The sequence below is a fragment of the Podarcis pityusensis genome (assembly GCF_964106645.2).
Source record: "Podarcis pityusensis genome assembly, chromosome: 5".
NCBI lineage: Eukaryota > Metazoa > Chordata > Lepidosauria > Squamata > Lacertidae > Podarcis > Podarcis pityusensis.
The window spans coordinates 74648289-74662107 of NC_138032.1; the positions used below are offsets into that span (position 1 = coordinate 74648289).

The window sequence follows — 13819 nt, forward strand, 5'->3', positions numbered from 1 at the left end:
TGTGTACACACACACACACACACACACACACACACACACAATGTTTTAAATCTTCCTGGTGGTAGTAATTATTGAGAACCAGCCACCTGATCTCTCTCTCTCTCTCTCTCTCTCTCTCTCTCTCTCTCTCTCGGAGGCTTCCTTATCTGGTTTGTGTGTTCCCCAGTACATTCAACACACGGGCTGGTGCTGTGCGCTCTCGGGAATCGGAGCAATTTATGCTCAGTTTCTCCGTCTGCAAGGCACAGCAAATCATCTGCTGGTGAAAGCTTCTGAGACCTGTCAGCAATCTGCAGCTGATTTCTGTGCATTTAGAGGCTGGGGAGGCACCGTGGATGGAACAAGCTACCAAATCTTGCTGAGATCTTACCCCAGGGGTAACAGTCAGTGCAGAACAACAAAAGAAAGGGGAGCACTGCTTTTTCACTGGAATAGTAGCTTATCTGAACTCCCAGCTCTGTAACTGAAGGGGTGGGGAGAGCTGGGGAAATCGCGAGCAAGGCTCTGAGTAGCAGTTCCAGCTTCTACAGGAGTAGCAGTGGCTGTGTTTAAACAGCACTTATTCTGTTACTTGCCTGAGAAACGTCAGCAGATGGACTTTGGTTTCAATGCTCTGATATTTCCAGTGACTCTGGATGTTGGAATACAAGTAGCGGTCTATAGATTGTGCATTTTACTTGCTGAAAAATGAGTGAAGAAGCAAAGGAGAAGAATGCAAAACATACTCACAGGAAAAAGAAAGGCAAAAAGGTAAACTCCCCAAAAAGGTTTCGGCACCTTTTATTCTCAGTTATAAGGTTATCTTTCCTTTTTTTCACGTGGGTTCAAAAAAGGGTTTGATTCTGGGGTCTTTTGATTTAGGGAACCAAGAAGATGCTAGAACGAGGATGCTTTTGTTTTTGCTGGGTGCTGATGGGCGTGTTCCCTTCCTGGAAACAGAATGTTGTAACACAATTGCTTTATGTTCTTCAAATATCTGAGCATTCTGAAACAAATTGCTTACTGCATGATTAAACAATGTGGCTTTTTGATATACTACAGCAGTCTTTTAAGTCCACACCCAGTGAGTAAACAAACATCCCCATGAAAGCTTAAAAGAAACTCTGCCTGTCAACAGTGTGGGCTTGCTAATAGATGTTGTTGCGAACATTTTAAGTTCTGAATAAATGTATGTGTGTGTGTTTGTGTAAATCATATAAAACCTTTTCAGGCAACGCCTTGGCTAGTATAGTATCTGCTTTTACATTCTGTAGCTGAATGAATGGTGATGAAATTCAACTTTGGTTCAGAAAACTGCTTTTGTCATGTGTTGTTGTTTCTTTATCATAGAGAACTACACAGGTGGTTCTTAGATGGATTTGCCAGAATGGTTTTTGTTGTGCGGAATAACATGGATCCTTCAAAATTGGCTCTTGTTGTTGCTGTTGTTACTTGCACTGGCTTGCAAAAATAAGATGCTGAGCATTTAAAAAATAGTGATCTTGGTGATTTCTGGTGGGAGTAGCTGAAATTCTCAAGTCTTTGCCAGTTCATGCCATTTAAATATGTGGGATTAGTTAGGAGTAAGCAGCTGTGAAAAATTGCAGTGACTATGTGTTCCCTTCAGTTTGTTGGTCTCTCACTCCCTTCCTAAATACATTTATTTGGAGGTAGGCTCCAATTCCAGTGAAACCTACTTGTGAATAAAAATGCCCAAGAGTGTGATTAAACATGCTTGCTCTCTAAACTGAGTTCCACTGAGTTCAGTGGTAGTTGCTTCCATGAAAGTATTGCAGCCTTAGATTGTGGTGCATAAATCAGCTGGACTAGGTAACTTGGGATATTGAGGTTTAACTGATCCACAGGTTGGACTGTCTGTGTAGCAAATTGGGGAAGAGAAATATATAAATATTTGAAAGGTGGTTTGTAGCATTTTAGAAGGAAGTTGAGCACATTCCTCTCCCCATAATCTATTTTTGTGTCTGCTCTTTGCAAATATATTCTGGATTTTGCTTATAGGGGGGGAAATGCTCTAGAGAGCATTGGAACGGGTAATCTCTATTGCATGTAGCATATGAAATGCTTCTGCCTGGCACTGTTTTCTCACCAGGGTAGGAAATACAACTCACTGTGGAGTTGGTTTTTTGAAAGATAAATGTTTTTAATAAAAGAGAGTATTTGTCCTGTGTTTACAGCTATACAGTTATTGTTGTTGTAAGTCAAGTGGCATAGAATAGTAAGTGTGAAAATCCCTGTATTTAGATGAAAAGTCTTCAAACCCTGAGTAACTAAGTCAGTGGTGATCCTATGCACACTTACTTGGGAACAAGTCCCGCTGAGCACAGTGGGATTTACATCCAAGCAAACATCCACAGCATTAGGCTGTTTGGATTGGCTTCAACCCATTCTTCCTGCAGTAGATGTGACCTAATTGTTAAAACCCACATTCATGTCCATCTTTCAATATGTTTTGTTTAGTGGGAAACTGATGGTTACTGTTATGTCCTCCTCAAGATTAGAAGAATTTTGGTGGTTGTGGTTTGGGGAAGTGACTGAAATGTCACATATGGATTTCTGGAGCTTCACAGCACAAAAACCACAAAGCGTTACGGTATGCATGTTTTGTGTCATTCGTGACATTATTTTCCTTCCACAGTCTTGTTCGGAGATTGCAATGTCATCATGGTGTCCTATACCAGCCTTCCCCAACCAAGTGCTTTTCAGATGCTTTGGGCTTTAACTCCTATCAACCCCAGCAAGTATAGCTAATGGTGAGACATCATGGGAGTTGTAGTCCAAAACATTGGAGGGCACCAGGTTGGGGAAGACTGTCCTATACCAATACCAGTACTGAGGCACATAGAATGGTGTCCTTAGCGACTTGTTTCCACCATTGCAATTCTTGCTCCTATCCTATCCCCTCAAAGGTCCACTATGGTTGAAGCCCCTTCAAAGGTGGTTGTGATTTTTTTTTGAGAGGTGGGGGCAAATGTTACATAGCTAGTAATAATTATGATAGGATCTTTTGAGCATATTTATATTTGGGGGTACCTGCTACTGTTACCTGCTAATATATTTGTAATCATGCTACAGTGGATCTAAGCAACAGAGTGGAATGTATAATTATGAATCCATTACTCCTATAGGGAGTCTCCTCTATTTTCAAATGGATTAGAGAGCTTCATAATATTGCATTTTGCTCTCATGCCTCATCTTGTTACATGATAGAGCGGAATGGATCTGTCGCAGACGGTCATACTAATGATATGTCTGGGCTGCTATTAGAGTGATATTAGAGAACCGGATTAATCCCTTATTTCAAAGACTAACCATTACCCTTCATAGCATGCAAGGAATTACCCCTTCATATTGCAATACTTCCACCATTATCCCTGTTGACTTTGCTGTTTTTCAGTCTTGGAATACATTGGATGATGAGGGCTGATGACTGACAGTTTGAAGCACTTACTTTAATGAACTGAAAGAATCCTCCAAGAAAATTTTGGAAAGTAAATTAAGGAGCCAACTTTTTATATAAAACGGCACTGTAGATGTGCCCTAACCTGATGCCGTAAATGGAGAATCAAGCAGAACCCAGAACAACTTAATAGCATCTTTTCCTGTGGTTTGTTTACGCATGGAGACATGATACACACATGATATATTTGGCACATCCTGTGTGCTTCCTAATCTTACACCAGAGTTTCAAAGAAGAGAATGCAAGAGTTAGTCTGCTTTAAATTTACTCAGCAGCTCTCATGCTAGTTTTAGATTTTAGAAAAGGGTAGCGGGAACAGGATTCTATTGAGTTCATTTTGTCATGATCTGGCTGTATCAGGATACAAGTCTTACCTGCTCAGCACGTTTAGGAATAGGCTGTCTTTTTTGGAGACTAGTTAACAAAATTCAAACTCTGGTTAGTACAAGATTAACCCCAGGCTGCAAAGTTCTGGCAAGATGTATGCTTGATTAGGCAGGACTGGAGCTCCAGTTGGGCAGAGAAGAAAAAGCCCAGAATCTTGTTGGAACCAGGAGAAGTCGCTTGGCAGAGGTGGGCTCGTACATTATGACATGTGTACAATGCCAAGGCTGGTGAGGTGCATGGACAGGCCTGGAGTTGTACTGCATGACAAGATCACAAGATCTACTTTCAGAAGATAAGACATGGATTATGGGATGTAGGATGGACATGGTAAGTGCTTTCCAGGCCTCTTGAGGATCCCTGAGATGAGGTTTTAAAACATAAGAATTGCCAGTGAAGAAATGAACATGGCAAGGCACAGTTTCCTTCACCAAGCAGTGCAAGCTGTGGTCAAAGAAACGGAAACACAACCCCAGCAGGGCAGGCAGACCAAGAAGCAGCTTGTGTTTTCCCAAGCCCCGTTTTAAACTATCAAACCAGGCTGTTCTGAAATGGGTATGGACATCTCTGCCCCTGCAGCTTGCCTGAGGGCAAGACCAACCCTTCTGATGCAAATGGGAGTTCATTGCTGGAAAAGCATGAGGTAAAGGTGAAAGGTAAAGGACCCCTGGATGGTTAAGTCCCGTCAAAGGCAGCTGTGGGGTGCGGCGTTCATCTCGCTTCAGGCCAAGGGAGCCGGTGTTTGTCCACAGACAGCTTTCTGGGTCATGTGGCCAACATGGCTAAACCGCTTCTGGTGCAACGGGGCACCGTGACAAGAGCACACAGAAACACCGTTTCCTGTTTACCTTCCTGCCACATACTCATGTTGGTATGCTTTCAAACTGCTAGGTTGTGAGGAGCTGGAACAGAGCAACGGGAGCTAACCCTGTCACATGGATTCGAACCGACGACCTTCCGACTGGCAACCCCAAGAGGCTCAGTGGTTTAGACCACAGTGCCATCTGCTCCCTTACAGAAAAGCATGAACACCTTCCCAAACATTTAAAACTAAAGCTAAAACAATGAATTCCATTAATATTCAATGTTTTAAATTTTGACTCTGAAAATTAGTTCGAAAATGCAAAATCCATAAGGCTTTCTGATCAACAGATTTGTTTTTTGTTTATTGCTGAGAAAGAAATTAGGCACTATAAGTCTTGGACCAGAAAAATGCTCATCCTGTGGTAAAGCTGTTCCAGGAAATTGCCTCTTCAGGTGGGAAATGCCAGGACTGAATGCTGCATTCCCTTAGAAAACTAGATATGTGTCGCAGTGTTAGAATTCAGGTATAGAAGCCAAGTGCAAAATGGCTCCTTAAACCAGGGTTACATGCGTTGAAACGGAATAATGCCTAGTTGCCATTTTTGGGCCAGTTACCTCAAAAGTCTTACTTTTCATTACGACTTTTTGGTTCCTGAGATTCATTGTGATAAAATCTAACAGACAGAATACTACAGGATGTGTTGCTAGTGTGTGAAAACAAGCAAGCATCCCTAGGCATGCACCTCCAGATGGTGGGGACGTCAGCCGCCATCCTGGCGCCCAGGCATCATCACTTGGTTGCAAGTGGCCGAGAGCCAGGTGCAAAATGTGCTTGGTGCCTGGCAAATTTCAAACGCTCTGTGTGTGTGCGCGCATGGAAAGAGTCTAGCCTAGTCTATGTCTAGCCTGAGCCTCAGAATTCTTAGAAGGAAGAATCTGGTTAGTTTGAGTACAAGGTTGTAATCTTCAGGTCATTAGGGTTACGGCTATATACACATTTGCAAATGTGAACATATGGGATGGAGCAGCAAGACTGAGCCGCCCCCACCCTGTTTTTGCCTCACCTCTGTACTCCTCTGTACTGTGTGAAATTCAGCCCATGCACTCATTCCTTAAACACTGCTCAAATACATGATCCTTGTTCCTTAAAATGGTGTATGTGTATGGTGTATGTGCAAGATCTTGCATATTGGCCATGCGTGCATTGGAATCAACATGTATTTACACACTTATGCCAGTATGTCATGGTGAAGCATAAAGACACAGAGATGATAGAAGCCGACTCTCTCCACCACCCATTTGAGATGTGTACAGTGTCAAATATTTCAGTAGTCCACCGATGTTCCATTGACTTAAGTGGGAACTATGCTGGACTAAATAGAGGGTTGCAGCTTAAACATATATGTAATTTTTCTGCTTGAAAAGGTAAGTGGACTTTTAATAATTTCAATAATGCCTAGTGAGTAAAACTGTTTGTTCCTGGCATTCATCAAATACAAAATATTCTACTTGGTTCTTTTTGGCTTGCAATCCTGCTGAGTAACTCTTCCTTTGAGCTGAAAGGTAATCAGATACTGTTGGATGAAATTGTACGAGAATTCTTCATATGATTGCACTATATAAAATAATTCCTTGCAAATAACAGTGGTACAGATGTTGGAATCGCATCTGAAAGCTGTGAAATGAGTGGCAAGGGTGGCTGTCTTTGGAGTTCTTTGCATATGCAAATTAATTTCTCTTCTCTCCCTTCTTCTGTGAAATTAGTGTGATGTAAAGAAGTATGAGTTTAAAATGTAGATCTGAGAAGCAGTGTGTTTCAAATATCTCCACTATGTCCGTGCATCACAAATTTGAGCAATACAAATATAACGATGCATCAGAAAAATAACATGATGCTGGTAGTGTTGCAGTAACATTGATGTACATGAAAGAGAGGCAGTGGTCTGAAGTATTAAGAACATAAGAGCCTGCTGGATGAGGCCAATGGCCCATCTAGTCCCTCCATTAATTGTAGGATGTGGTGGCAAAGGAGGCAGGTCGCACATAAGGACTAGGGGGTGGCGACCAGGTGTTTTTATTTTGTGGTGGGGAGGGAAGACAAGCAATGGCTGAGGCCCTTGGAACTGTTGAGTTTTACCTGTCAGCTCCTTATGTGGCCTTAGGCAAGCTGCATTCCCTTGAGCTAGTTGACACTATCCTTGTGCATACTTTACTGCATATATAAGGGGGGGGGGTGCAGGGTAAAGGCCATTCCTCTCTCACACACACACCCTGCCCATGTTCCACATAACTTCTGGAAGAGCCTCCACACACAGTTTGTCCCTTACAAAGGGAAATCTTCCTCATACAGGCTCCTCCATAAGTGTCTGGAGGCGGTTGGAGGATGGATGGCAGCTGACAGATTGAGGTTGAATCCTGACAAGACAGAAGTACTGTTTTGGGGGGACAGGAGGCGGGTGGGTGTGGAGGACTCCCTGGTCCTGAATGGGGTAACTGTGCCCCTGAGGGACCAGGTGCGCAACCTGGGAGTCATTTTGGATTTGCAGCTGTCCATGGAGGCGCAGGTCAATTCTGTATCCAGGGCAGCTGTTTACCAGCTCCATCTGGTACGCAGGCTGAGACCCTATCTGCCCACAGACTGTCTTGCCAGAGTGCTGCATGCTCTGGTTATCTCCTGCTTGGAATACCGCAATATGCTCTACTTGGGGCTACCTTTGAAGGTGACCCGGAAACTACAACTAATCCAGAATGTGACAGCGAGACTGGTGACTGGGAGCGGCCGCTGAGACCACATAACACCAATCTTGAAAGACCTACATTGACTCCCAATATGTTTCCGAGCACAATTCAAAGTGTTGGTTCTGACCTTTAAAGCCCTAAACGGCCTCGGTCCAGTATACCTGAAGGAGCATCTCCGCCCCCATCATTCTGCCTGGAAACTGAGGTCCAGCGCTGAGGGCCTTCTGGCGGTTCCCTCACTGTGAGAAGCGAAGTTACAGGGAAACAGGCAGAGGGCCTTCTTGGTAGTGGCGCCTGCCCTGTGGAACGTCCTCCCACCAGATGTCAAAGGCAAAAACAACTACCAGACTTTTAGAAGACATCTGAAGGCAGCCCTGTTTAGGGAACCTTTTAATATCTGAAGGACCATTGTATTTTACTATTTTGTTGGAAGACGCCCAGAGTGGCTGGGGAAACCCAGCCAGATGGGTGGGGTATAGATAATAAATTATTATAATATTATTATTATACTGGGTAGGGGACGGATTGAGAATATAGATAGTGGGTGTGATCTTGCTCTTCTCTTTTATGCATTCATTGACAGGTGGGCAGAGGTCTATGACCTGCTCTTCTCTTCTCTGTTCTTGGCAACAGCCCCTTCCACCATACTGGGAGTTGGCTTTCTGCAAGGTCTGTTAGTGCCAAGCTAGCATTCTCTAGCTCCTCTGGAGTGATGAGGCATCTTGCTGTTGCACATGAATGTGCAAAAGTGCTTAAATACTTGAATGCCACTGGGTAATGTTTCAAGCCTGAGAGCAGTTAAAATGTTCTTTTCAAGTGGAATTTAGCTGAAAGGTGCGTTATTAAGCTTCCTTAAGTAGAAAGTTGGGGCTCAGTAGCTGGAGATTTTCTGCTTCTAAACTCTTGCCTGGGCTCTTCCTGTTGCCATACCCCACCCCAGTTCCATTCACAAAGCTGCCTGGTATACAGGGAATTGGGCACTAGAGATACAAACAGCATCACAAGCCTAACAAAATTTATGAATTAGTTAGCGACCAATGTAAGGATGCAAGGCTTGGAGTGTTCAAATATTACCATTGGTTGCAGGCAATATGTGTTTGTTTTTTGTTTGTTTGTGTGTTTGTGTGTTTGTGTATAGTTATTTCATAAAAGTTATGTATCACTTGATTCTTAAAAGCACACACACCCTCAAAATGGGTCACAAACAGATAAAACCATAAAATCAAGAAAACTTTACAGCCGTGCTTTAAAACATACAAAAGTTAAAATATTAATACTGATTAAAATTACCTCAACTTTCTAAGCATCTGGACAGACTTGTCTAAACTAGGATGCTTTTAGCAGGCACTGAAAAGAGTACAGTGAAAGGCACCTGTTTTATCTCAACAGGCAAGGAGTTCCAAAGTTTAGGTGCTGCCACACTAATTACAAATTATGTTATTACAAATACAGAATGGGTATTATGTGGCACCTGCAAGTAGTGCCAGTTCCGCTGATTGTAGTGGTTGAGTGGGCATATATCTGATGTAAGGCGATCTTGTAAGTAAACTGGTCCCAAGTTGTTAAGAGCCAGTGTGGTGTAGTGGTTAAGAGCGGTAGTCACGTAATCTGGGGAACCGGGTTCGTGTCTCCACTCCTCCACATGCAGCTGCTGGGTGACCTTGGGCCAGTCACACTTCTTTGAAGTCTCTCAGCCCCACTCACCTCACAGAGTGTTTGTTGTGGGGGAGGAAGGGAAAGGAGAATGTTAGCCGCTTTGAGACTCCTTAAAGGGAGTGAAAGGCGGGATATCAAACCCAAACTCTTCTTCTTCTTCTTCTTCTTCTTCTTCTTCTTCTTCTTCTTCTTCTTCTTCAGGACTTTGTATACTAAGAGTAACACCTTGAACTTGATCCAGTAATAACAAATCGGCAGCCAATGCAATCTCTGAGCCCATGAGGCAAGGTTTGGCGACTGCCTCAGGTGGCAGGATCCGCAGGGGCAGCAGATCCTGATGTAGCTCGTCTTTCCCCCTTGTTCCTGACATAGATCTGCACTCACCCCTTCTTCCCTGGCAGAGAGGGAGGTGCCATTTTGTGGTTCACCTCAGGGGCCAAAATTTCTTGGGCTTGCCCTTCTCTGAACACAGGTGTTATATGCTGGCAAGGCCTCACTCCTGTCAACAGTTGTGCTGCAGCTTCTGGATCGAGCACAAGGGAAGCCCGACACAGAGCACATTGCAGTAATCCAGTCTTGAAGGAGCCAACACATAAAGTAGTGTGGCAGGGCTTTCCCAGATCAAGAATGGCTGTAGCTGTCAAACCAGTTGCAGTTGGTAAAAGGCGCTTCTAGCCACTGAGGCTACCTGAGACTCGAGACAGAGTTGGATCCAGAATCATCCAAAAACTGCAAACCTGCTGGCAGTGCAACCCTATCCAGAGAAGGCAACTGAGCAATTTCTCAGACATGGAAGCTACTCACCCACAGTGCCTCCTTCTTGCCAGGATTCAAGCTCGGCTTGCTTTACCTCATCAATTTCACCACTGTGTCCGGGCAGTGGTCCAGAGACAGCACAACCTCTCCTGATTCAGATGTCATCAGGATATAATGATGTTGGTAGATATGGGAAGCAGAAGAGGCTGGCAAAAATGTCGGCAGGAGAAGCCCCTCATTTAAATATGGGGAAGACGGTAAATTTTGAATTTAGTGTGATGCATGTAGTTATTTTAGACCTGAGTGAGCATCCTAACCAAGCCTAGACACACTAATGAATTCAGTAAGGAAGCCTTGTCACAGAAGTCTTTGCTTTTCATGGTTTCTTAGCTGGCTGTCTATTTCATATGATTATGATTATTTACGCGTTGTCCTGCTTTAGATAATTCTCTTGTTTGTGTTTGAAAGTGTTGATGAAAATGAAGACAGTGAGTGTGGACTAGTAACCCAGGAATGTATCCTGTGCTACAAAAGGCTTACGCAGATTTCTACTACCTGGTCTTACTGCGGGAATGCTTAGGGAAAGGGCATGCAGCCAAGACCCCAATCGCTGCACCAAAGATGGGGAATTTGTGGTCCTCCAGAGATAGCTGAACTACAGTTCCCATCATCCTTATCTACTGGCTAGCTGGGGCTGATGGGAACTGGAGTCCGACAACATATTGCAGACGTCAGGTTCCTCATACCATCCTACACAGCTGTGAGCAAAAGAAGAGATGAAAGATAAGCAGGAGAAATGGCAAACATTTGTAAATTGAAAGAAGGAACTTAAGGTTGGAATGCTCAGGAGAAAGAAGTGAGTGAAGGGAGAAGCTGAATAGGTAAGCTAAGCAGCAGATTAAAGAGGTTGAATGGAAACAGGACGACTGTGAAGGAAGGCATTGCAAGAACTAGGATATGAAAGAATTAAAACATTGCCTAGAATTTTTGTAGCCAAAGAATGCAACTTAGACAAAGCTGAACATGGCAAGAATATGGTGTTTCATTAGGCCCTTTTAAAAATAAGGATGTCAATTTGTATTTATTTGCCCTGTGGCTGTTTTTTATTGCCTTTAAAATAGTTGTTCTGATTCGTTTTGTTTTGTTTTTTAAAATATGTTCATCCATGGTCTATTGTTCATACACATGCACATTACATATCCACTTTGAGTACATGCTGATATTGAAAAGCCAGGTTTAAATAAAGGTTAGAGCAAAAAAGCAAAATTATGCAGGAAAATCTAACGACAAAGAGAAAATAGTAGAAGGTGGTGCTGGGCAGACAAACAGTTTTAGAAACCTTAATTTAAGAGAATGGCATGAGAGCCAAGAAGACACAGCATGAAAACATCCTGAAAGGTGAGAGAGAGAATGAAGTGAAAGATCACCGGAAGAAAGTTGCAGATAATCTTTCTGCAGGAAACTGCTATAACTGGTTTTTAAAAATAACTTTTTATTGAGTTTTATACACAAGGATCATAGGCATAATACAAATAATTAGACTAAGCCTTCTGATGTCATTTGTGTATCACAGAAATGGCACAACAAATTTGCAGTAATACCTACAACACATGGTTCATTATTAGTGGTCAGTGTATAAGTTCTTGGTTTAAACAAAAAAGGGAAAACAGGATAGAACACAGTTAATAGATAACATTCAACATTGCATAGCTAAATGCCTAATCAGGAGTTCTTGTGGTAGTGCTTAGATTAAGTATGAGTAATAGCCATTTACCAATGAAGCAATATAAAGTGTTGGTATATTGATGAACGTGGGAGGAGGGTCAAAGTGTAGAAAATAATTTTATGTTTAAATTTAAATTTAGATTAGCCAGATTGAGACAAATGCTGATCGGGAGGATTGTTCATTTTCTGGAATACTGGCATATGTTATTAAATTAAACCACACCGGAGAAAACCATCTTTCTGTCCATGTGCCAGCCATAGTTTATTTGTTAATCTCTCAAGGAGGGCTTTCTCCCAAACTGTTTTGTACCAATTGCCTATTGTGCCAGAAAGGTCTTTCCAGTCACAATAAATTGCTTGTTAAATATTTTTTATGTAAATCCAGATTGTTGTCCTGAAATATATTTAATAAAGCTAATTCTGATTCAACTCTGAATTGTTCTGTTATTTTATTAATTTCTTGGAATATCAAATTCCAGAAAGGCTGGAGTTTTGTACATTCCCACCACATGTGGAGAAATGTACCAGCCCCTGGTGAGTTGACAGGATGGATCGTTGCCAGCTTCTTAGGGGTTAGGTACCACCTACATATGAGTTTTAGGGTCAATACTCTACTGCTTGCCAAAATAAAGGGTTTTTGGTCCCTGTTCTCTATAGTCTCTATTCTAATGGGGTCTCTGTTCCACTGACCTGGGTCAAGTTTACATCTGAAATTGCATTCCCACTGATGTTTAATAGGGTCAACTGAATCCACTATTGTGCATGTTATACCTGGACCTTGTCCTTCTGTGGATATTACAAATCTTTCAAATGGGGCTAGTGCTAGTGGTCATTGGGCTGCCTTACTGGTAATTGGGTTAGCCAAGAAAGTGTGGATTTGGTGAAGTAGCAGCCAAAGAGTTTGTTATTTTCCTAGTTTAGTCCATATTTCTTGGTGTGATAGTGGTGTATTTCTGTTATACAAGTCACATAACCAATATGGACCTTTTGCCCTCCATCCAGTCACATCAAATTGTTGTGAAGTGTGAAACAAGCCCTGGCTTAAGGCTGACTGGAAAAAAACCATGGTAAGTCAGGAACCCTGGTTTATCGTGACATGTGAGTGCACCTGCTCAGATAGTACTGTGCAGTCCAATATTTTGGAAGGAAAACTGAGAAGATACAGTAGTTACATCTCTTTTTTTTTAATGATATTTATTGAAAAATTTTTAAAATTACAAAAAAAGACAAAACAGAAAAAGAAAAAGAAAAAATAAATCCATCATTCTCAAATTCTCGACTTCCATTACCTTCTTTCTTTGACCTCCTCCTCCTCCCTTTTCTTGTATCCTAATTAATAATTATTGCAGCAAATCCTTTCCATAATTCATAATATTCTGTCATTACATTACCTTAATCTATTTTCATCTTATCTTATAAAAAACCTTAAAGCTTAAAACTTAAATCTTATTTTTACCAACTTCTCATAACCATAATATTCTTACCTAATTCTTTAAACATTTTTGCTAGAGCCAAGTAATTTCATTTCAACATTTTTCTAACATCAATTTTATAAAACAATCCTAATGATAAAAAAAAGAAAAGAAATAAGAACAATCCAATCTTCATCCAGCGTCCCTTCCTCCTGGTCCCGGGTTTTGTCAGTCCTTTTTATCCCATTGATCTGGCGCATTAACCTGGTAACCTTATATCCGAGGCCCTCAAGTCTCTTCCATGTCCCTTCCACAGCTCTTCTTCATATTTTCCTTTCACTAGTTACATCACAGTTGTGTCTAGACAACTTGTGAGTTTTGCGTGTTTTTATTTTTCAAGGACGAGGAGAATGATGTGGCTGCCTTGAATGAAGGTGAAACAGAGGCAGAAGATAGAGGTTAAAGATATAAAGGAGTAGAATCATGAGAATTCAAAAAAGTAGAGAAAATAAATCTCTTTTCACTGAAATGATAGCAGCTGTAATATATTTCCCAGCATGTTGTGTTTGAAGTAGCATGTGATGGGCCTTCCTCCTCCCAATAAATTAGATGAATGAGCATTTACACTTGGCATAGTTCAATATTAGGTACTCTAAATGAGTCAAACAGCTAGATTTGTACTGCTGGCTTAGGATATCCTCAAAAACTCTGCAATGGAGCAAATCCTAGAAATGATCAATATTTCATTTACTGCAATACAGTATATGTTGCGTAAATTGTGCATGTGCTCTATTCCGCTTCATCTTTATGACTTTCCCTTTGATTTATGCCTTTAGCCTGGCGTGTATCAATCTACGTAATCAGTTATTAGCAATATATTATTTTT

At 41.8% G+C, this 13819-nt stretch overlaps 1 protein-coding gene across 3 annotated transcripts in view; it reads left to right on the forward strand.

Moving 5' to 3' along the window:
* ANK3 (ankyrin 3) overlaps positions 1-13819 on the forward strand; it is a 393167-nt gene that overhangs the window by 43970 nt on the left and 335378 nt on the right. For 2 of the 3 annotated variants that reach the window (XM_081004842.1, XM_081004817.1), the window contains exon 1: positions 166-750. The exons of the other annotated variant lie outside the window; for it this stretch is intronic. In XM_081004842.1, the coding sequence (XP_080860968.1) occupies positions 688-750 (63 nt within the window). In that variant the 5' untranslated portion in view covers positions 166-687. Of the gene's footprint in view, positions 1-165; positions 751-13819 lie in introns of those variants that run through there. 3 annotated transcript variants of the gene reach the window in all.